The 25,621-nt window shown below is 36.3% G+C and overlaps 1 protein-coding gene across 1 annotated transcript in view; it reads right to left on the minus strand.

Annotated features, from left to right (window-relative positions):
- Window positions 1-6,570: 6,570 nt before the first annotated feature.
- Window positions 6,571-25,621, minus strand: part of HIF1A (hypoxia inducible factor 1 subunit alpha) — a 41,147-nt gene continuing 22,096 nt past the window's right edge. The window contains exons 5-15 of the mRNA XM_047079550.1: window positions 24,240-24,352; window positions 23,424-23,626; window positions 18,873-18,979; window positions 17,593-17,740; window positions 15,392-15,612; window positions 14,211-14,497; window positions 12,840-12,962; window positions 12,280-12,707; window positions 9,515-9,623; window positions 8,367-8,493; window positions 6,571-7,890 (exon numbers count right to left, since the gene is read on the minus strand). Of these exons, the coding sequence (XP_046935506.1) occupies window positions 7,739-7,890; window positions 8,367-8,493; window positions 9,515-9,623; window positions 12,280-12,707; window positions 12,840-12,962; window positions 14,211-14,497; window positions 15,392-15,612; window positions 17,593-17,740; window positions 18,873-18,979; window positions 23,424-23,626; window positions 24,240-24,352 (2,018 nt within the window). The 3' untranslated portion in view covers window positions 6,571-7,738. The remainder of the gene's footprint in view (window positions 7,891-8,366; window positions 8,494-9,514; window positions 9,624-12,279; window positions 12,708-12,839; window positions 12,963-14,210; window positions 14,498-15,391; window positions 15,613-17,592; window positions 17,741-18,872; window positions 18,980-23,423; window positions 23,627-24,239; window positions 24,353-25,621) is intronic.

Below are 25,621 nucleotides of genomic sequence, written 5' to 3' on the forward strand. Positions count from 1 at the left end.
GTGGATAATTTTTTTAATGTATTGGTGGAGCCGGTTGGCTAATATCTTGTTGAGGATTTTTGCATCCATGTTCATCAGGGAAATTGGTCTATAGTTCACCAAAATACCGCTAGAACTGATTCATGAATTCAGCAAAGTTGCAGGATATAAAATCAATGCACAGAAATCAGTTGCATTCCTACTCACCAACAATGAAGCAACAGAATGAGAAATCAAGGAATTTATCCCATTTACAACTGCACCAAAACCTATAAAATACCTAGGAATAAATCTAACCAAAGAGGTGAAAAATCTATACACTGAAAACTATAGAAAGCTTATGAAAGAAACTGAAGACACAAAAAAAAATGGAAAAAGATTCCATGCTCCTGGATAGGAAGAACAAATACTGTTAATATGTCAATACTACCCAAAGCAATCTACATATTCAGTGCAATACCTACCAGAATAACACCAGCATTCTTCACAGAGCTAGAACAAATAATCCTAAAATTTGTATGGAACCAGAAAAGACCCCGAATAGCCAAAGCAATCTTGAAAAAGAAAACCAAAGCAGGAGGCATCACAATCCCGGACTTCAAACTATACTACAAAGCTGTAATCATCAAGACGGTATGGTACTGGCACAAGAACAGACACTGAGATCAATGGAACAGAATAAAGAACCCAGAAATGGACCCACAAACGTATGGCCAACTAATCTTTGACAAAGCAGCAAAGAATATCCAATGGAATAAAGACAGTCTTCTTCAGCAAGTGGTCCTGGGAAAACTGGGCCGTGACGTGCAGAAGAATGAACCTGGACCACTTTCTTACACCATACACAAAAATAAACTCAAAATGGATGAGAGACCCAAATGTAAAACAGGAAGCCATCAAAATCCTCAAGGAGAAAGCAGACAAAAACTTCTCTGATCTTGGCCGCAGCAACTTCTTACTCAACACGTCTCCAGAGGCAAGGGAAACAAAAGCAAAAATGAACTACTGGGACCTCATCAAAATAAAAAGCTTCTGCACAGCAAAGGAAACAATCAGCAAAACTAAAAGGCAACCGACAGAATGGGAGAAGATATTTGCAAATGACATATCAGATAAAGGGTTAGGATCCAAAATCAATAAAGAACTTACCAAACTCAACATCCAAAAAACAAATAATCCAGTGAAGAAATGGGCAAAAGACATGAATAGACACTTCTCCAAAGAGGACATCCAGATGGCCAACCGACACATGAAAAAATGCTCAACATCACTCATCATCAGGGAAATACAAATCAAAACCATATTGAGATACCACCTCACACCTGTCAGAATGGCTAACATTAACAACTCAGGCAACAACAGATGTTGGCAAGGATGCAGAGAAAGAGGATCTCTTTTGCATTGTTGGTGGGAATGCAAGCTGGTGCAGCCACTTTGGAACACAGTATGGAGGTTCCTCAAAAAAGTAAAAATAGAACTACCCTACCACCCATCAACTGCACTACTAGGTAGTTATCCAAAGGATACAGGTGTGCTGTTTCGAAGGGACACATGCACCCCAACGTTTACAGCAGCACTATCAACAATAGCCAAAGTATGGAAAGAGTCCAAATGTCCATTGATGGATGAATGGGTAAAGAAGATGTGGTATATACATATACAATGGAGTATTACTCAGCAAACAAGAATGAAATCTTGCCATTTGCAACTATGTGGATGGAACTGGAGGGTATTATGGTAAGCGAAATTAGCCAGTCAGAGAAAGACAAATATCATATGACTTCACTCGTAAGAGGACTTTAAGATACAAAACAGATGAACATAAGGGAAGGGAAACAAAAATAATATAAAAACAGGGAGAGGGACAAAACATAAGAGACTCTTAAATATGGAGAACAAACAGAGGGTTACCGGAGGGGTTGTGGGAGGGGGGATGGGCTAAATGGGAAAGGCGCATTAAGGAATCTGCTCCTGAAATCATTGTTGCACTAGATGCTAACTAATTTGAATGTAAATTTTAAAAAAAATTAAATTAAAACAAAAGAAAAAAACCACACATACAACAAGAAGTAAAGTAAGAAAGCTAAAGGTGTAGTGCCATGTAAGTTCACAGAGGTGGCAAATATTTGCAGCTGAATCTGCCTGGGAAGAGGCATAGCACCCACCCAAGCTGTGCTAGCCCCTCTGATTTGTACTGTTAATACTTCACTTTGGTTTTGCTTTCAATATTCTACCAGCAGACTGCAAAATCAGGACACAGCTTATAATGGCTCACCCCACAGCTGTTCAGTGCTCCTAGTAAAGAGTTTGTCATCGCTGTGTATATGACACATAGTTGTGTGTAAAACATTAAAAACAATTTGTTTCAAAGAGCAAAAAATATAAACAAGAAATACTGAAAAGGACCTTAATGTTTTTCTTAATATTTTAATGTTTCAAAGATCTCTAAAAAAACAGATTTGACTTAACAGAGTCCTAGTCTACTTGTGAGGCTAATTATATGATGTTTCTGAACTTTTTAAAATGCATTGCCCTTGGTGATAAACATTACAGGCAGCCACTTCACCCCCCCCCCCAGCCTGCTCCCCTCTGTGGAGAATCACCAGTTTATGGTTATTAAGCATCCATAGGACCAAAAGACTTGAGCACCCTCTTTAAATAGCACCTCTCTAATTAAACACAAACACACAAGATACTAAGGCTACAGATCAGTTTTTATTAGTAAAAAAACATTTAAAACACCTCCCCCACTTTTTAAAAATGGACTCTTACTTTCTTAAATATTGTTTGAAAAACCATAAACAATGAATTATCCTGAAGGAAACAATTTAAAATAAAATGTAAAATGTTGACAACCCCGGATATGCATGGATGAGGTTAAACAATACCTTTCTTTGTACTTTACTACAAACTGATCAACCTAAACATACGAATTACAGGAGATTAAATTCAATGCCCCAAGCCTTCCCATATTCCATAAACTCACCTCCCTTCTGTCCAACAAGATTATCTTCTTCCAAAGGAGTCTTAATATCTGGCATTGGTAGGGTGCTGGCACACAGTATTCAAAAAACAAACAAGCAAAAAGCAAAACAAAAACAAAAAACAAACAAAAAACCACCTGGGGCAGGTAAAGTTTCAATTTACATTATCAGGGATATCTCAAAGCGCTTTATTTAAAATGAACTAAGTCTTTGAGTGCCTCATGGGGAATATAGTTAAATAACCAAAAGAGTCCTCCATTTTTTACCAGATTAGTAAATGATTAATATTTTAAAACCTTTTTATATAGTTAAGCAATCCCATCTGTTAGGAGACCTCAGATATGTTTCTATTCCACAAAACACAGTTTCATACTCCCAAAACATTTGGGAATTCCGCAGACAGCTCTACAGCGACACATGAGACTCCTTCCCTGAACCTCGTAACAGTCCTATACCCCACCCCACCCCATCCCCCCCAAAAAATCGGGAAAGCGCCAGGCATCGGAATTGGACAAGTCACGGAAGACAAAGAGCAGCGCTGACCCCTCGAGAACCCGCCCCACCCCGCGCCGCAGCAGGCCGGGTGGGGCCGAGCCTCCCACGTGAGATCTTACACGTAGGCCCGGGCTGGGAGCACCCGCCCCACGGAGCGGACCGGGCCTGGGGCGGAGGGCGGGGGCCGGGGCTGCTGTGCTGCGCCCGAGCACGTACCGGGGCGTGGCCTGCAGCGCGGCGGGCGGGGTTTGGGGAAGTTTCTCCCGACGGCTTGTGTTTCGCATCCTCATCATGTAGTACCAGCGGCACCACAGACGTTAGGGGTGGTCGGTCCCCTCCGCATCCTTGTTATTTTCCCCGCTGAGGGGGCTGTCTGATCACTGCTGCTCTCAGGCACCTGTCTTTCCTCTCCGTCCCGGGATGGATCCGAGACAAGGGAATAAAGGAAATTAAATAGTACGAGATCGGGTGTCTGGGCAGCGTCTTGGATAAAACCGTCCACTACAGGTAAGAAAATTATGTCCAAACCTCTGAAAGGTGTGAACACAAAAAAGCTCCAGAAGGTATTGATAGGAGGGTTTGTGGTAAGACGTAGCTTAATATTACAGGGAGACCATTTTGTATCAAATTCTACAGATCAAACAACGATCTGTAAAACGATCTGGGACAACAGGTTCAGCGCTATTTTAAGAGATGAAATACGAGTAAAGTGGTTAGCGGCAGACCTAAAAAACACCTGAGTAAGATTTTTTTTCTTTACACTGTTGGTTTCAGTTGGCAACATGTTTGCAAAGGTTTTACTTAACCAAAAGTCCATTGTTAAAAAAAAAGATTACATATTCTTTGCAACTTATTTTTGACGTTGCTGCATTAGAAATCTGAACTTCTAGAATCTAAATGTTTAAATTTCTGCACAGCCAGTAACTTTAAGGGCACTTCTCTGTTTTAAAGGTTGTAGGGGAAAATTGCTATTTGGAAAGGTAGTTGCAAAGTTATACAAACTTAAAGTAAACGTGTATAATGCCAGTAAGTCAGACAGCTCTAAGAGGACCATGCCATACACTGATGTAATCTTTTATAGTTCATTAACGGGCTTTCCATACATCATCTCATTTACCTGTTAATATCTCCATCACCAGACACCTGAATCTCTAGTTCAAACTCAAAATTCTCGATAGCACTTTAGAACACCACTTAACTCATTTCCGTTGGTCTTGCCATTCCTCTTAGCACATCCCCTATGATTTCATTACCTTCACCCCATTGCTTTCTCTTGTTTGCTGTTTAAACAGTTAATAGGGTAAAGGGCATGCTCTACTGCTACCCAACTGGCTAGTACCCCCCTGGTGTTTAGCACCATGAGCTATGGAGTCACTGATGGCCACCTCAAATGCTCTGATCCTTAGGCTAGGTCTCAAGAATGTTTTCGTATCTACAAAATGATATAAATATTAATTCAGAAGTGTTTTTTGAAGACTGTGAGATAACATCCTAGCACAAAGTCTAGCATATAGGACCTAATAGATGTTTAGATTCATTTTAACTCATCTAAAAGCCATTGTACTTAGTTGTGGTAAGCTCTCTGTAGAACCCTTTTTAGTTCCAAAGTTAATGGTGAGCACAAAAGAACAAAATACACTAAACTCCTTTGCCATACTTTCTTCAGGTAAGTAAAATAATACTGTGGTCATTCATTCACAGCAGCACCAGAAAAGTGGAAAATATAGGCATCCATCGGGAGGACAGAAGAGCTATTATAGAATTCTAGTTGCTAGGGTAGGGTTATACTTCAGAGAAAGGCATTATAAGGAAGTAAGTGACAGTCTGAGAGAGAGGGCACAAAGCTGGGAAGGAAGGGCTGGTTCTTCTATTTCCAGCAGCTTCAAGCACTCCATGGGGGTTGTTTCCTGAATGACCAAGAGGTGGGTACTTACTTTCTTCCAGTTCTACTGTCTGTTAAAGTGGCTTTCTCTTCTAAATCACTGCTTTTACAAGTCATTTTCTGACTCCCGGTCATTACATAACCTGACCACTTATTAATATTTGAAAACTACACATAAACTTCTAGCTTTCGACTAAAGCTAATTCTGCTACCAAAATAAGCATAATTTTGGGGTGTTTTTGACCTGAAAATACTAAGCAACTATTTTATTCTAAAATACCACCTCTATACTATCTGTAATGAAATGCAAAACTACTTTGGGTCATAGTATTTACAGTGAAGTATGCATGTGCCCCCAAAAACTTGGAGCCTTCGAATTATAAATTTTTGTTCCCAAATTTTCATGCCGCTGTAATAACATTTTGTTCAGTCTAAGATAAGATCTGGACTTAGTTCATTTTGTTCAAGATATTTTGGTTCTTGTAACCTCAGGCTACAGGACCTAAGGCTCTGGCCACTGCCTTTGTAATTTGTCCATAAAAATAATTTGCTGTTACTTCTAGGTGCAGAGGCTCATGGTGATTTTTCATCTTTTTGTGCAATTTTTTTTTTTTTTACAGCGAGAATATTACTTTTATAATCACGAAGAAATATAGCAATTCCATAAAAACATACAGAAAAAAATGAATTAAGTTATTTAAAAAATATAAAATATACAGTTCTGATTTTAAAAACATGCAAGGTTTGTTCTAGTTTCATACTAAGAGAAAACCTAAGTGTAAATCTTTGGTGTACCATTTATTACCTTGAAGGCTTGGACAAATCGATTATCATTTGAGGTCTACATTTCTTCATCTGTGAAATGGAAATAGATTAGATCTTTAGAGGTACTTCTCATCCTTACAACATTATGTAACTATAATATTTGGGATTTGCTTTACTCATCCCATTCATATTAAAGCATTAAAATTTGCTTTACTTTAATAGGTTCATAAATTTATAAATGACAAGTTTCTTTCCTAAAAGTGTATTTTTTACAGTGGAACATTATAGTTTGCTTTTACTTAATAGGACATTTACGGACACAGTATACATTTAAGTGATGGCAATAAAATAAATGTAGAAACAATCACTGGCAATTTAATTTTCATAAGATAACTGCTGGTAATCAATTTTATGAGTTGGAGGCATTGAAACAAAATTTTTAATATAAAAGCTGACCAAAGGGGGCCTGGTCCACAGAAGATGTTTATTTGATGTAACAAAACAATACAGTTAGTGTTAGAGCCAACCACAAAAAGCAAAAGGAATGAAAAATTTGTACAATGCACATAGAAAAACAAGATGTTTACTGACAACTATATATTTCTAAAATAATGCTTCTAAAATTACTCAATTATTGAAATCTATACGAAAACAGAAGGATGTTAATAGCGACAAAGTGCATAAAACCAAACATCAAATTTTGAGCAAATTAACATACTAGGCAATTTTGCTAACAAAGCATGATTTTTTTTTTCTTGTTCACAATCTGCTCAAAATATTTTTATACCAACAGGGTGGGCAGAACATTTAGGTTTAATATCATTTACACAATATTAGCATAAACTTCCACAACTACAGATAGGGTATTGTTTTCTTTTGAGCTGGCAAAGTGACTACAGAAACATCAGATCATTTCTCTGAATTGAGAATTTTATCCAAATAAATGTCACATACCTTCCAGATATATGCATATCTTTCTTTATCATGTAAATGGCTTTACCCATTTAAATAATAAACCATACAAGCATTTAAGAATCATTATTATATGATTAACAATGTCATGTTCCAGGTTTAACAATTTCATAGGCCAAAAAAAATTTCTTCTTAAAAACTAGTTTTATAAATGCAGAATATATTGCATGAGTAACTGCTGGTATTTTTTTAAGAAAATATATTGTGCAATTGTGGCTACCATGTACTGCTGGCAAATCATTATTGTGTATGTAAAATGTGAAAAAACTGAGTAAGAATTTTTCAAACTGATCATGATGAAAGGTTACTGCCTTCTTACAAAAATTATATTGGCATCTTATTAAAAATAATTCGATAAGGGACAAACTCCCTAGCCCAAAATAAATAAATAAAAAGGTGCATTTTAAAAATGACGCTACTGCAATGTAATGGTTTAAATACCAAGGAACTGTGAAGATGTGCTGTCTGTGATCTGGCATTAAAGAACGTACTAAAAAAGAGCATTAATGTAAATGAAGTAGAAAGGGGATCAAGATTGAACTAACCAAGTTTGTGCAGTATTGTAGCCAGGCTTCTAAAATTAGATATAGAAAATATAAATAGACTGCTTTAGGTAATGAGCCACCAGTGTCCAAAAAAAGGAATGAGATTATGAAAAAGCTCAGTTAACTTGATCCAAAGCTCTGAGTAATTCTTCACCCTGCAGTAGGTTTCTGCTGCCTTGTACAGGAGCATTAACTTCACAATCATAACTGGTCAGTTGTGGTAATCCACTCTCATCCATTGATTGCCCCAGCAGTCTACATGCTAAATCTGAAAAACAAAGACATACCTAAGTATTCATTCACCTAGTCAATAAATATTACTGAACACTCACTGTGCTATAGGTATTGCAGAAAACTAAAGCAAATAAGCTCTGGGTTTCTAGTCTACAGGGCAAAACCACAACTATGTGAAAAAGCAAGTGGAATAAAGTGTTACTGGTGCTATGTCAGAAGTGTTTAAAGGATACAATGATGGCACAAAGAAGTGATAAATCAATTCTGAAAAAATCTCATACAAATGTACAAGTTTTAACTTCTACTGAATATTGATGGCACACAAAGATAAATTAAAAGTTCCATCTTGAATAGCTATTCCTGTATTCACCACCAGTGGATAAAATGCTACCTTAGTTTTTAATGATGCTAAAGAATGAAAATCACTTTGAAAGTAAAGCTTCTAAATAAAAAACTTTCATACATTTTAATTCTCTGTGGGATGTTCAAGGGTAGAAAGAATAAACTAACCAGAGGGTATTAAAATAATTGTCTTTTGCTCCATTCCATTCTGCTCACTAGATTTGCATCCTTTTACGCGTTTCCAAGAAAGTGATGTAGTAGTTGCACGATCATCTGGCTGCTGTAATAATGTTCCCTAAAAACAGCACAGTTATTTCAATTTTACTATGTTGAAATTTTATAAAAGCAGAAACTTACTTTGTAAAAGCAGATTAATAACTGTATTTCTTAAATATGGTTCTAAATTATTTTTAATTCTTTCTCTTAATACTACTATGATAAAGTCATTTGCCACTCATTATGGCAACTGTTTCTGTAAATGCTTTCCAGTAAATATAGTCTGAAAATATCAGTATGAATTATACCAGCACTAACTTAACTTTAACTGTTTTTTTGGAGGTAAGAAGGAAAAGTAACTGAAAGAGAAGAGAACAAGACTGGTGGTGACACTGAGGTTAGAATGAGGGGAGAAATTCACTTTTTACTTAAAATACATCTGCTTTGTTTGGAATTTTTACAATGAGAATGTATTCATTAAATGTATTTTTTTTAATGTTTCATTTTTGAGAGAGAGAAAGAGAGAGAGAGATGGGGAGGCGCTGAGAGAGGGAGACAGAGGATCCAAAGCAGGCTCTGTGCTGATAGCAAAGAGCCTGATGCGGGGCTTGGAACTCAACAAACTGTGAGATCATGACCTGTGCTGAAGTCCGATGCTTAACCAACTGAGCCACCCAGATACCCTCATTTAAATGTATTTTTATGAGGGGCGCCTGGGTGGCGCAGTCGGTTAAGCGTCCGACTTCAGCCAGGTCACGATCTCGCGGTCCGTGAGTTCGAGCCCCGCGTCAGGCTCGGGGCTGATGGCTCGGAGCCTGGAGCCTGTTTCCGATTCTGTGTCTCCCTCTCTCTCTGCCCCTCCCCCGTTCATGCTCTGTCTCTCTCTGTCCCAAAAATAAATAAACGTTGAAAAAAAAAAAAATTTAAATGTATTTTTATGAAATAGTCTTTTAATACCAAGTGAAAGAAACAATGTTTAACCTCTGAATATATAACTTTCGTATATGGAAGAAATGAGAAATCACCTATATATTGGCTCACATTGTATACAGCACATTAGCTTCTATACAACAGAAAAAGAAACATATTCTCACACTTACAATTCCTACTGCTTGAAAAAGTGAACCGTCATGTTCTATTTTTCGCTTTCTCTGAGCATTCTGCAAAGCTAGTATCTTTGGATTTAGTTCTTCTTCAGGAATGGTAGTTCTGGGAAAAAAAAAAAACCACATAGTTGCTTTACTATTTTTAAAATACCCAACTAACTTTTTTTGAGCAAAATAAATGATGCCTGTTTTCCAACATTAAGGAATATAATGTTAATATGTAAGAGAATTTTTCTGATTACTAAAGTTTATCATCTGAAGTCAAAGCTCAGTTTTTAAAAGAATTTCTTAAAATATGCATTTACCTATTTATAAAATAAATCTGAACAGAACTAAGTTGACATTTTTGTAGGTTAAAGTTAAATACTGGCTTTTCCATTCCAGCCAGTATAATATTCAAATATTCCTGGGACTATTATAAGAGTAACTTCACATTTCTATGGCTTTTTTAGTTTATAAAACATTGCATGTTCATTAGTTCATTTTAGTCTTACACCAATCTCCAAGAGGTATAAAACACCCATTTTATAAATGAGAAACCTGAGGCTTGTTAGCAATGGGACTTGGAGCAAATTACCTGGTTAGCTGCAGATATGGAAGTGCCTTCTAGATCTCCTGATACCCATTCCCCTCCCAGTAATCTTCCCACTAAGCCACTTTGCCCTCAGTATTGATCTGGTTGTCAAACCTGAACTATCTCCATTTAAAATTAATATTATGTAGTAAATAACTATTTTATGTATCAGGCACATGAATTCTGTTATCCATTTTGTCTTTTCAAGAACTCCTCCCCCCAGCCCATACACAATCACAACAGCTTCTTGCTCTGTTCCATATAGTTGAAAATGCCATATGAGTGACACATTATTCAAACTGCTCTCCTACATGCAGTTTTGTTTTGTATTTTAAAAAATTCTGGGGGCGCCTGGGTGGCGCAGTCGGTTAAGCGTCCGACTTCGGCCAGGTCACGATCTCGCGGTCTGTGAGTTCAAGCCCCGCGTCGGGCTCTGGGCTGATGGCTCAGAGCCTAGAGCCTGTTTCCGATTCTGTGTCTCCCTCTCTCTCTGCCCCTCGCCCATTCATGCTCTCTCTCTGTCCCAAAAATAAATGAATGTTGAAAAAAAAAATTCTGTAAAACCTTCATTATTATAGATAGGCAGGTTTTTAAGTTCCTATAGAAATATATTATCTTTATGAAGTACAGTGCAATCTATCATATAAATATCATCTTAGTAGTAGCACTTCTAATGATTTATCAGCACGTGTAAGGGGGGCTAAGGGGAAGAGGGAGAGAGGGAGAATCTGAAGCAGGCTCCACCCCCCCACTCAGCATGCAGCTTGACGCGAGGCTCAATCCCATGACCCTGAGATCACAACCCAAGCCAAAATCAAGAGTTGAACACTTAACCAACTGAGCCACCCAGGCACTTCTTAATGGGTTATCTTTAATCTTTGCTCTAAAGCTGTAAGTCATCTGGTTTAGTGCAACATGTTGATTTTGCAATTAGAGAGGTCATAAAGAAAAAGCCTTCGTACAGTTCTGCAAGTATTTAGTGCATACTATTTTGATACTAATGTGAAAAAAAGTGACTAGATGTTAGACTTTGGTTTTGACAAGCACACAGTTGTTCAGAAAACGGAATATCCCATAGTCCTCTGTAGCTAATAGTAAACTGTAAATTATAGGTCATAGCCAATTCTATTACTATATTCACTCATCTTCTAATAGCCATTTAGTGACCAAATATTAATACAATGAAATGTTTAAGAGACTGTCACTGCCTTAAAGGTCAGAGCCTATAGTCATTTGGTGACATACTAACTTATAAAGTAATATAAACGCTTCCTTGTTCATCTAAAGCCCCAAGATCTTTTCTTAGTTCTGGGAAAAGGTTTCTCCTAGCATTCTAGTTCAAAACAGCGATGAAAGGCTGGAGAAGAAAAGTCATAGACTCTTCTTATGTCAGTGCTTTTTCCTTGCTGTTGTTATCTGGTTCAGTGTAGGCACAACAGAAATTGTTTCTTTCCTCTACAAACTGCCTCTCTGACTAGCTAAAACGTGTTTCCTTTGATTACAGCCTCAAATTTAAAATGTCAAATCCCGTTACAAGTTATATACAGAAATTATACACAGAAATTGTAACTTAAAATTTGGGTAGTGTACAGGTATTTGTTCAAACTAACTCCACAAAAGCAATATCATAAATCATGTTCAGATTCCTGTTGTAGCTCTTAAACCTATAGTCTAGCTAATGTTCTATAAAAATATAATGGAAAAAGAGCACAATTATACATAAATTTTAAAAGGAGGCTTATAAATACCTATGTTGAATACTGAGGATTGAAGATCATCAGGCTCAATGTGAAATGGGGAATTGGAAATACCCTTACGTTGGAAGGTCTTTTATTCAGGTAAGCTTTAAAATAGCTCAAAGAGACAGAAACAGTGAGGAGAGTCAACTAGTCTGATTTAAACAACTGCAAAAAACTGGGCCAATTTTTGTACATTTACTGAACTTACTGGATGCATTTAATTTTTAGAAGTACTAGAAGATCCTCCTACCTCCTACATTTAGATAGGTGCTAAGGTTATCTTCAAGAAAATACACAAGTTAATTTGAGTGCTTGTTTTAAGTCCAGAATTTGTATGTCAAAAACATATTACCAGAAAGTTTTCTATGCTTAGAATTAAGTTATTACCACACATACTTTCTCAAAAATAATAAATCAACTATAACTTTAATGTTGTATATAATTACCTTTGACTCAAAGTGACAGATAACACATTAGGGCTTCTTGGATGAGATTTTTCTGTCTGTTCTATGACTCCTTTTCCTGCTCTGTTTGGTGAGGCTGTCCGACTTCCAGTATCACCATACAGTGATGTTGTGGCACCAGTAGTTACTTTGGGTACATGGGTAGGAGATGGAGATGCAATCAGTATTTTAATGTCTTCTATACCATCTTTTGTCACTGTTTTTAATTCATCAGTGGTGGCAGTGGTACTGGTAGTGGTAACAGGAGGTTCCTCCTGCATTTGAGCCGGCTGGAATACTGTAATTGTGCCCACGCTTTGAGGGCTTGTAGAACTGCTTTCCAGTGGCGACAACTGATCAAAGGAACGTAACTGGAAGTCATCATCCATTGGGATGTAAGGAGCTAACATCTCCAAGTCTAAATCAGTGTCCTTTAAAACAAAAAAATACATGAGTTTTTCAATGGCCACATCTTATAAAAGAAAAACAAGTTAAACCCAAAGTCACTTCCAACTAACAATTAATAAAGTTTAACAGAAAATATAATAAACAAGTTTATATACCTGGGTGGAAAATGGATTCTTGGCTTCTGTGTCTTCAGCAAAAAGTTTCTCTACCAATTCCAGCTTAAATTCATTGACCATATCACTATCCACATCAAAACAATATTCACTGGGACTGGTAGGCTGTAAAAGGAATTCAATGGGTTTACTTTTCTCTGAGGAAACCTGCACATATTTTGCTAGTTGTTAGAATTCTTAAACCAACAAAGTCCATCTCTTCTATCACATTTTATCTAACTAGAGAGAAGTTAAACTTTTGAACTTACCCTTGTAACTAATTTTGCCAACACATACATTTCTGTGTAACATCATTTATGAAATTAGGACTAAAAGGTATTGATCTGCTTCTAGGAGAATTCATTTAATAATTCAACGCCCACATGGTACCTAATTGGCCAATAATTAGATATGATATACTATTCACTGGACTCTACCTTTGTACTGAGAGGCCACGCTACTGTGGTGATCTACCTAAAAATCTCACATCTACCCTGGGATGAAGTAGGGGTAGAGACTTAAGTTGTTTTACTTGCATTCACCTTAACATATGTAGTATGATTTTGGGAGTTCTGAGCAAGGATTATAACCAGAAAACCAAAGCTATGTAATTTAAGCATAAACTTTTGCTTCCCTCATTTTAACATTTTTGTTAGATTTACCTTTGTCTGATAAAAAACAAAATGAATCAACAGATTTTTATGCTGGGGAAGGTGAGCCACCAAAGCACAGAGTATATTTTCCCGAAGGCTATGAAATGTCAAATCTCCTCTTAGCCTGCCAGTTTGAATTGATAAATATTTAATGTAAACTTATTCACCATTTATTAAGGCTTATTTGTGCCTCACCAAGTCGGAATATTCAAGTCTGAGTTGTGCTACTCCTGAGCTATCTTCAGATATAGGAAGCTCTACTGAATCAAAATTGAATCATTCTAGATTTAGAAACAGAGCCCCATGTGACATCGTTAGGCTTGACCTCAGCCTAGCCCTTAAAGACTATTTTCTTTGTGTTTATAGAAAAACTATTATCAAGACAGAACTTGAATAAAAAATAGTTACCAAGTATTTGCTCTGTGTAAGACTTGGTATTTTCATGTTAAATTTACCCAGAATTTCAAGTAATGGAAATTGGACAAAATTCAGCAATTAGCTTATGGTCCTTTCCCTTTTTAAGCTTTGCTGAAGTAAGGTTTTTGCTACTTGACAATTCTCCAACACAATGAGTAGTATGTATGGGCTTGGAGCTATTATAGGCACAGGCATTATTCTCTATCAATGACTAAATTCAAAACTTTTTTGATACTCATTTTATAAATACATTTCTGAACATTAAAATATGAAAGTTATGCTCTTCTTTTATTATGACACCTACCTCAGGTGAACTCTGTCTAGTGCTTCCATCAGAAGGACTAGCTGGCTGATCTTGAATCTGGGGCATAGTAAAAGAAAGTTCCAGTGACTCTGGATTTGGCTCTAATTTTAGTACAACTTCTTGATTGAGTGCAGGGTCAGCACTACTTCGAAGTGGCTTTGGAGTTTCAGAAGCAGGTAATGGAGACATTGCCAAATTTATGTTCTGTAATTTTTCATTGGATGAGGGAAGCATTACATCATTATACAATGGAACTTCCTCAAGTTGCTGGTCATCAGTTTCTGTGTCTATAGGTAAAAAATTATTAGTCAATTTAAAGAATAGCTATATTTTAACATATACAGAAATGCAAGCCCCCTTTTACAACACGTCTAATTCACTCAAACAAAAATGTTGCTAAATTTTCCTTCATCAGAAAGTTTACAGATCTTATGGTACAACTCTAAATCTGCATTATCTTTCCAATCTACTGACAGCTCCTATTATATTTATAGCATAAAAACCCCCGCAAGGGCACCCGGGTGGCTTAGCTGGTTAAGCTTCCAACTCTTGATTGTGGCTCAGGTCATGACCTCACAGTTCTGTGGCACTGAGCCTGAGTTGGGTGGGCTCCCTGTGGACAGTGCAGAGCCTGCTTGGAGTTCTCACTCTCTTTCTCTCTGCCCCTCCCCCACTGACACGTGCTCTCTCCCTCAAAATAAATATTAAAAAAAAAAAAATAACCAACTCTGCAATTCCAACCCTTTCTCACCTTTTATTCACTAAAATTTAACTAACTTTGAAATTACAGTTTTCATTTTCAATGTCTGATATTATGGTATGACTGGTGATTTATCCTTTAGTGAACTATGCCTATTGCAATAGAACTCTGCTCAATTGTGGAGAAAATAGGGCAATGGGAAATACAGAAATAGCAGGGTGGTTGAGAAACATTAAAGTGGGAAGAAGAAATACCTAAGCACCCTTTGAAGCACAATTTCCAATAATATGACAGAAGCAGGAATGCTGAGAAATTACAGAGGCAAAAATATTTAAGCAAATACTTTGAAGACTTTGAAAAACAAATTATGTAAGACTACAACATCCAAATGATTACCAACAAAAAATGTCCAAATTCAGTTAAAATGGGCTTACAGCAATAGACATAGTTTAGGCAATCAACAGAATAACTAAAGACCCACCATTGCTGCCGAAATCTAAAGATATGATTGTGTCTCCAGCAGCTGGGGCCAGCAAAGTTAAAGCATCAGGTTCCTTCTTAAGTTTATCAAACAGACTACTTGTGTCTTCTGATTCAACTTTGGTGAACAGCTGAGTCATTTTCATATCTGAAGATTCAACTGGTTTGAGGACACATTCTGTTTGTTGAAGGGAGAAAATCAAGTCGTGCTGAATAATACCACTGTCAAAAAAGAGAGATTAGTAATTCTTAACTGAGCACTGACACAATGCAGGGGGTCTCTGAAACAACCTTGTCTCTTAAAATACTGCTTTATGAAAAGGAACATTTTAAGATGCTTTAACCTAATAGTTTATGCATACTTGCTCACATTCAGGGTTTAAAATGCCAATATGAAATAAAGACCTATAAAAATTCATAGTATAAGATAGTTTAAATATTTGACTAAATTAAGAAACTTCAGCTATCCCTTTGGGAAGAGTGATGGTGACAAAGAAATGGAATAGTCAAGTACATGAAGGGCACCAACACATCTAAATAATTTTTGTGAGGATTCACATGTAATGAAACTGGCACAGAAGAACTCTTTGGGACTGATGTATGAGGCATGACCTAAGGATGGCCCTAGAATATAAAGACATATAGATAAATGTCCAAGGCCTAAGGCAGGTGCCATATTTTCCTTGGTGGTAAGAAAATGATACGGTGATAACACCTACAGGATAGAGTGGAAGAGGGATGATGAACAACAGATCCATGTGTTTGGCTTAAATGTAAGTTTTTATTGTTTCTTTAATCAAAAACATCGAGGTGTTTACTAAGTGAAATAAACCAAGGATACAAAGTTTAAAATACCTAACCCTTGTCCTCAGAAGTGCAATGTAGATGTGCAAACAATTAAAATACAAAATGGTAATTGCTAAAATAGAGAAGGTGTGCTTCACAGCCAACAAGCTGAAACTTCGGCTCAAGTAGGGTTTGTTAGGCAGATGGGACAGGGGCAAAAGAAGGACATTCCAAGTGGGTAATTTAATGGGAAAGTCACAAAAGAACTCTTTGACACTAATATTAAAACATTAAAGGATGGGCGCCTGGGTGGCTCAGTCAGTTGAGCGTCCAACTCTTGATTTCAGCTCAGATCATGATCCGAGGGTCATAGGATTCTGCCCTGAGTCAGCCTCTGCACTGAGTGTGGAGTCTGCTTAAGATTCTCTCTCTCCCTCTGCCCCTCTCCCCCAATTGCACACTCTAAAATTAAAAATTAAAAAAAAAAAACAAAAAACATTAAAGGATGGTGTCAGAAGTGGCAAAAATTAAAACAAGTGACCAAAGTCTTACCAAGAGAGGTAGTCACAGATTTTAGAAAGAGGGTAGGTGGAATCAACGAAAGCATGAAGAATATACAAAATGACAAGAAATGATGCTATGTAAGTCAAGCAAGGGTTTATCTCGGGGGTGATAAAGCATCTTTAAAACAATTCTAAGGAAAAGGAGATGCTCAGATATCCATGCAAGAAAACTCAGCATGGTGGTAATGTGGAAGATGGACTAGAAGGGAGTCTGCTGAAGCAGATCAAATGGAAGGCCAGTTTATGATATCCATAATATTCACAAGCCAGTCAACTAAAAGAAGAGTTCTTGAATACACAAGAGCCATGCACTATATTATACAGCCTTTTATGGTAATCTCACATAGAATTTCATTTAATCCTCATTTCTGAGGATTAAATATCCTCAGAATATTGAGGAGATAAATATCATCTCTCCTATATGGGTGAAATTCAAAGTAATAAGAACTTCCCAAGGTCATGCAGCTAATAAGTGAAAGAGCTATGACACAAAGCTACCTATTCCAAGGCCAGGGTTTTTCCTACAAAAATAACATAGCTATTTGAGATAGTATATGCTGACAGAAATAGGACTAGAGCAAACTAACCCAATAGGAGATATGGTATTTTTTTAACGTCTTTTTAAAAATGGGAGTGAGAAGAATGTGAATAGATGGGTACTGGTAATAGTACAATCACTGCAGAATAGCAGGCCTGGACACTCAGGTCTAAGTACTGAAAACCGTAATTAGGTGGAAATGTGAAAATAAAATTCAGTTAACATTTTATAATCTTATCTCCCTTTATATAAAAGAACAAAATATCCAAAAAGGTTATTACTTCCTCCCCCAAAATATTTACTTTTCAGGCTTACCTCACAACGTAATTTACACATACAATGCACTGTGGTTGAGAGTTCTTAGTGTTATATATGACGGTCGCTTGAGTTTCAACCCAGACATATCCACCTCTTTTGGCAAGCATCCTGTACTGTCCTGTGGTGACTTGGCCTTTAGTAAACACTAGGAGTGAAAAGGAAAAACAGTCATGCAGAGAAAATAACTTCTAATTTTCAATCAAATAAATGGATGCTGAATGTTGATTATTTTAGAAAAGAGATGTTTATTTTAATAGAATCAGTTATAATTGTTTAAAGTGACAGAGAAAAAGCCCCAGCATAGCCAAAAATATACCCAGTTCATTCTTCTAACCCCTAAAATAAACTCCTTTCCTGCCAATCTTCACTTTAAATAAAATGAAAGCCAGGAATGAGGGACAGCAGTGACTAATTCCTTTAATGACTTATATGTGGAAAGTATCAAAAAGACTAGACAATGAATAATCTTGATTCTACAGAGCACATTTGAGCAAGTGGCACTGCTACATTTCCTTACGTTTCTACTGAGGTTTCCAGAGAATTAGCAATGCTTCAAATAGCTGTGCTCGCATATTTGAATCTCAACTGGTATCATGCTGAAATCTTGGCAATTTAGGCAAACTTAATCAATTGCTAATTTGGGAGCAAGTACCAGATAAAAAGTAATGATGACATTATCTTGAGTCTTGGGGTCCTGACTGCTGACTTGGGCTCATTTTGTAGTTCAAGGCTAATCATTCTAACTCAGTGACATTCAGGTATCCCCGATCACATTGGGAAGTCATGTTTAGGTACAGATTAAATAAGCAAGTGAGATTCGAAAGTCTTACTATGGGATCTTCAAATAACATTCACGAGTATTTATCTTATGTCAAGTGTACTTGTTACTACTTGTACATGACATTGATTGCCTTCACATTCACTAAGTCACTCAATAATTATTTTCTAAGTGCCTTCCATGTGCTAACTGATCTAAATACTTCAATGTGAATTCTGAAAATGATGCTATAATATTCCATGACATTTTTTAGTCTTTGTATTAAAAATGCCAGGTTAGTTTTATATATTATTAAATGATTCTACTTTAACTAGTATCAGTTACAACAAATACAAAACATAGATTTAATGGTTGACATCCCTTATGAAGAATTCTATTAAGATATTTAGTCTAGGAAGACTGATTAATTTTAACCAAAAAGTTAGATATATGGCCAAACAGTAAGGAGATTGCAAATTACATAATTAGAAAATCTATATAGTTTTTCCATTGTACTTACTGTCATGATGAGTTTTGGTCAGATGGTCAGAGTCCAAAGCGTGGTAATATTCATATATCGAGCGGCCCAAAAGTTCCTCTGGCTCGTATCCCATCAATTCAGTAATTCTGTTAAGTAAAAAATGTAAGAAGAGAAAGAGAAATTTTGCTTCTTTAAAGTAACTGATATGAATTAATCTCATGGACCAGTGAATTTTCAAAACTAAAGAGCATCCTTCTTTGCTAAGAAGAAGTTTACATCTCACTTTTGGTAACTCTACAGTTACTAAATACGGCACCATGCATGTTCTTTAAATCCTCTGGATTCACATCCTGCTACTTAACCCGTTTATCCCTTTCACCCAAACTCATTACATATTGTCATCATGTTTTACTGTACTTACTTTTGGTAATAAGGGGATTCATAAGTAGATAGAAAGTACTGCTAAATAAAATGGTAAAAGTTGTAATGGTAATCACTGACATTTAACTTGAAATATAAGATTAAATCCATAACATTAGTTTACCATAAAACCAGATTCTTTTTGTATTGAGTGTGTACAAACCAGATTCTTTATTTAACAGTGCCCTTAGGCAAGGCTTCAGTCAACATCTACTACACAATTTTAGTATCACCAACCAAAGAATATCTACACTAAATGGAAGTAAAGAGAGATACACATTATGTTTGTTTTAGAAGATGCTCTTGTAACTTAGTTTTTTAAATAATATAAAATTATAGGAATTCATTTTAGATGAAACAATGATATCAAACTGAAAATGGACTAGAAAGTAATTTAGTCTAAACCCCTTTTGGTTTCCTGAAAGTTCTTTTAGGACATAGATTAGATCTTACTACTCTGTGTAACCAGTCAGAAACGGAATCCATTTCATGTGAAAGAGAAAGCTGTCTTCTTAACACCACACTTTGCTCTCTTTTTTCTAGGAGCAAAATCTGAGTTAAACATTTCAATTTCTCAGGACTTCGGAGTTGTAAGCAAAAGTTACTTAGTGTACTGTGTCCAAAAAAAAAAAAAAAAAACTACAAAAAACACACAAGAAAGATATCCTTCTAAGAAATGTATAAAAGTAAAATGTATAAATGTATAAAAGAGTTTGTGTTGTCACACTTTAAGGCAAGATCTGCCATACAGTTTATTCCAAAATAATTATAAATAGAAAGAGGTTTGTAAAAAAACACAAAAAACAAAAACTAAACCAAAGCTAAAATCCAGACTTCTTTACAAAGAGGCATCTCTAAACACATCTGCACTAGGTGGCAGCATTACAAAGGAAACTAGTATTTTTAAAAAATGGTCCTATTTCTTTAAATTATGCTTTAAAAATAACTTTAATTCATCTTATATTGGTTACTTTTAAACAAAATTCCCGTGGGATTAAAAAAACTTCCATTATTTAAATCTTTATATGCCTGGGGCACCTCTGTGGCTCAGTGGGTTGAAGCATCAGACTCTTGATTCCAGTCAGGTCAGGTCATGATCTCACGGTTCATGAGTTCAAACCCCACATTGGGCTCTACACTGACAGCACGAAGAATGCTTTGAGTCTGTCTCTGTCTACCCCTCCCCTGTTTGTACTCTGTCTCTCAAAATAAATAAATAAGTAAACTTAACAAAAAAATAAATCTTTATATGCTAAGTATGCCTGGCATTGTTCTAGGTGTGAAAATGCAAGGTCAAAACTCAACGTGTAGCTAATCTTCTGGAACACTTACCATACTACTAATGAAATAATGTGGTAAGTGTAATGATGGTAATCTGTTGCAGGAATCAGAGGAACCACCCTTATCAATGAGAAGAAATGGTTGGGTGAGCAGCAAAACCATTTCAGGAAGAAGATATACCAGAAGCAAAGACAGAGAGAAGACAATGCTTGACAGTGTATAAATGAGAAAGACTTTCATGTGGTTAGTGGGAGCAGGTGAGAAGAGATGAGGCTAGAGATGTAAGGAGATTAATGGGGACCTTTTATTATCATGTTAAGAAGCTCTGATTTAATTAGATGTCAATCAGTGCTTCTCAGAGTTGAGGTACATCTATCATTAAGGGATGCAAGATGTTAAAATATAAACAGAATGCTTTCCTAGAAAGTCAATTTTATTTAACGTTAGAGACTTATATAGCTTATATTCTGTACCAAAAAGGAGAGTGATCCAGGAAATTTGATCATAATGTGTTTTTAATGGACTAGGAAACCTGTGATCTAAAGCAACAATGCAGCGTATTATTCATTCATTGTAAGTGTCCTGAGACCAAGAACTGTTACTCTTCATTTCTACTTTGCCATGAACATTGTAGATGCTCAAATAAATGTGCAGATTAACTATAAGCAGAAATTAGTACAGTAAATAATAAGCATTTGTGAGATATTTTGAATGCCGTAAGTTTTGGGTAGGTTAGATTTTCTCAAAATTGGGCAAAAATTTTTCTAGATCTCAGTTATTAGGGGTTTTAGATGTGAGAAGTTTCTGTAAAGAGCTCTAACCAGAAAATAACAATCTCCCGGTCAAACTTAAAACCTCACTTGGCTGATCTCTAAGTTGGCAGTCTTTACTCCCCTGTCACGATCATTTTGCCAGTTTTCTGATAGGACCTGAGAGAAATGTCACTCCCTTCCTCAATTCTCATTCTAGCTCCACTACTTTCCATTCTCCCCAGCCTATCTCTATACCTTGCTACTGAGTTCAAAAGATAAAAAATAATTCCTCAAAAAGGGATGGGTATCTCTGTTCTATCATATATTCACATGATTAATGGCAATAAACACCATAAAATGCTTGTCACCAGTGGTGAAGCATTTATTACGTGTACAAGGCACTCAACAAACTCCTTCAATTCTGACAACAACCTTCTGAAATATTACCCTTATTGTAAGGATAGTAAAATTTGAAAGAGTTAAGTTTTAAAAAAAAAAATTTTTTTTTTTTAACGTTTATTTATTTTTGAGACAGAGACAGAGCATGAACAGGGGAGGGTCAGAGAGAGGGAGACACAGAATCTGAAACAGGCTCCAGGCTCTGAGCTGTCAGCACAGAGCCCGACGCGGGGCTCGAACTCACGGACCGTGAAATCATGACCTGAGCTGAAGTCGGCCACTAAACCGACTGAGCCACCCAGGCGCCCCTGAAAGAGTTAAGTTTTAATACCAAGACCACACTGTAGTATCAGAGCTGCAAGCCAGGACTGAATCCAGGCTTATGTGATTCTAAAGCCAGAGATCTGTCACATTTCCTTGTCCACTACGGTGGGGATTTCTACCTACTTTATATTATGACTAAGTGCTTAAAATTGGTTCCCTCATACAATCTTTAAGATGACCCTACGTTAGGTAGGTGTTACAAAAGATGAAGAAACTGATGCTCAAAAAGAACTAATGGGCCCAAGATTACTTGGATATAGGCAACAGAATCAGGATTTAGTAGTCTGGCTACATAATCTATGCCTTCAGCTATGATGTTATAGTCTTATAGTAAAAAGTGAGACAAGTAAATAATTACAAGAGTAGAAGAAATGTTATGACAGACATATGCACAAGAATAGTATAGTGTCCTGAAGGAACAAGGAGGGCTTCCCAAAGGAGTATCTAGATGGCTCCTGAAAGGTAAATATGTATTAGGAGTTGAAGAAAACCTCACTGCAGAATGGGAAAATATATGTAAAGGCGCTAAGACAGCAAATGAGCACATGGTGCTCTCTAGCTGTAGGGTGTTGGGGGGGGGGGGTCACACCCTCTCTTCCTTATTAATTTAGACAAGTGGGCAGAGGCCAGATCATAAATATCTTTGTTGGCCATGCTAAGCAAAGTTTGGGTTTTATTGTCAAGGTCTATTTTTCTTTCAGCTTTTCAAAATGCACATTTTTCTTTTGATAAAGAAAAATCTCCTGCCCTCCTCTAATATTTTTATAAGCCAGAATTTTTTCTGTGTAAAGATCTGATTTTCATATTAGGAAGTCCACTTTTTGGGATCCTGGATGAGAGACTAGAGGGCAAAAATCTGTGAGCAAAGAGACAGTTTAGGAGATTATGGCAACAATTTAAGCCAAAGGTAATGAGCTGAAGAATTCAGTGGCAGGAAAGCAAGGGTGGAAAGAACAAATGGATCAAGAAATGTATTTAGACAGTAAATCTGTAAGATTTAGAGACCGACGGGTATACATAATGAAGGTAGAAGAAAAGTTAAGGATGACTTCCAAATATTTGTAGGAGTCGTATGCCTATAGTGATATACTAACCATGCTAGGCATTATAAAAGGAAAAGCAATTTCTGAGGTTGATGTTTTGGGGCAATAGTAGTACAGTTCAGTTACAGAAATATTTTATTAATATAGAAAAATATCCAAATAAAAATATCAAATTGGCAATTAAAAATAGTTATGAACGTAAAGGGAAATGGCAATAGAAATCATGGGCAATACGTAGGGTGAGGAGATGATCAAACACTTTCCTTTCTTGTCCATAACCAAAAGTAACCTATTCTTCCTCAAATTATGCATTATATGTCTTTGCTATGGACTAATTAAAACTTTCATGTTATAGTTTGTATATCATTTACCTTTCATCACAGTAAGAAAATTTCATATCCAGACTATGACGACTCAGAAAAGTCTTGCTATCTAAAGGAATTTCAATATTTGATGGATGAGGAATGGGTTCACAAATCAGCACCAAGCACGTCATGGGTGGTTTCTTATACCCACACTGAGACTGGTTACTATTGGTATCGTAGACATGAATATGGCCTGTGCAGTGAAGTACCTGTGTACAAAGAAAACAAAGCAATTCTTTAAAAAATATAAAATGCTAGTTAAAAAAAACCACAGAGATAAATAGCTGAAGTGTGACATGGCAAGTAAGCTTTGATAAAATTTACTGTCATTCATGGATTAACCCTATCTTTGAAATCAATAAATGTTTCCCCTGTGACACCACTCAAGACTCAGGCACCATAAATTACTCTTTAAAATACTCTCTTCATACAAATCTGGGCTGATTTTTCATTCATTTAGTCATAGTGGCAGTTTTATTTATTATTTTTATTATTTCTTGCTTTGATGATTATTTCAACACCGAGCAAAGAAATGAAACAAAAATGAATAGAAAATTAATTTCTATCAAGATTCAAACACTGGGTGGGTTGGAAAAACCAGCTGATTAAGTTAGATTGGTATACCAGTATCACAATTCACATAAGTTCATGCCTCAAAATGGCAAATTACTACAATTTGGGATGGTAAATCTGCAAATGCCAATGAACAACTGTACGTTTCCCCTCACAATTCTAATGCTATCTTAAATATTAGCAGTGTTAAGATGTATGAATTTATCTATAAACTAAGTGCATCACCACTTAGAAATCATTTTTACTTACTTTCCACGTTGCTGACTTTATGTTCATGGTTCTCCCTCGGCTAGTTAGGGTACACTTCATTCTGAGAAAAAAGCTTCGCTGTGTATTCTGCTCTTTACCCTTCTTCACAAGGCCTAATAAAAGCAGGAAATAAAATTTAAAAACATAATTAAATATTTAAATTTGTTTTAGTAAGAGTAGCACCTAGGTCCTATTCAATTAAAAGTCTCAGCATAAACAGTGATTCATACTCAAACACATCCAAGGGATAAATATGCTCGAATCAGTAACTGGGGTTCACAATTCCAGTGATTCCCTGATTGCAAATAACAGTTAACCATTTCACACTGAAGCCAGTAAAGCTGGCAAAATTACAAAGAAATACAAATGTAGGAATCTGCCTTATTAAGTGTACCCGTTTAATTGCTGTATCCGTGTTATAAGCACACCCCCCAAAAAAGAACTTCAGTGAACTCCTCCAACCTTTGCTAAATGTGTTAGCTCAATTTATAATAAACACTCCATGTATTTACAGAACTTTTAAAATATCAACTTTCTTTTCAAAGCAGGTAACATTTTTATATATCTGACGTTTCCTTAAATCTTCCTGTAAAGCAGGCATGACGTTATTTCTACTTTGTTATTAGAGGAAAAAACCAAAATATTGAATGACTTTTCAAAGCAAAATTAGAGTGAAATAAATTTAGGTCTATTTATTCCCAATCCAAACCTTATACAACTAAAACATGGTGAAAAGGAAAATAATGAAAAGCACAGAGGTGGGGAAAAAGAACACATGTTTGGGGAATAGATAGATGCTAGTAGATAGATCAGGTTGCTGCAATATAAAGTACTTGCAGAAGCGTAATGAGATAGTTAGAAAGGGAAGATTAGGGCTGTAACTGGAAGGCCTTGGATGCCCTAATTAGGAGTTCAGCTTTAAATATACAACATGGAGCTTCTAAAAAATTCTGAGATGGGAAGCACAGTCAGGAACTTACGGTACATTAATCTAGAAGCAATATATATGATGTATTAGAATTAAAATACAATGATGGTAATCAGGCTGAACAGTAAAGAGAAGTGAAAAGAAGGGTGACAAATGACATATAAAGAACTAGAAAAAACTTGAAAACTGATAGAAATAAGTGGGGAGGAGGGAAATAAAAAAAAAAGGATCTGGAGATTTTAAGGCTAGTTATATTGAAAAAAAGTGTCAAGTAGAAAAGAAATAAGATAGCTTAAATTTAGGCTTACTTAGGTAGAAACGCCGGACTCTTCTAGAAGAGTTCTAATTCCATGCTAGTGAAATTAGGCAAAGGGGCAGTCTTGGTGCTGATATAAGTTATTTGGGTTTAGTCAAATCAGGATTCAATTTGCCCTCCCTCACAGTGTTTGGGAAT

Source organism: Lynx rufus, unplaced genomic scaffold, assembly GCF_022079265.1.
Source record: "Lynx rufus isolate CCGP_SWC_20201006 ecotype Redwood Valley unplaced genomic scaffold, mLynRuf1.p SCAF_17, whole genome shotgun sequence".
Lineage (NCBI taxonomy): Eukaryota > Metazoa > Chordata > Mammalia > Carnivora > Felidae > Lynx > Lynx rufus.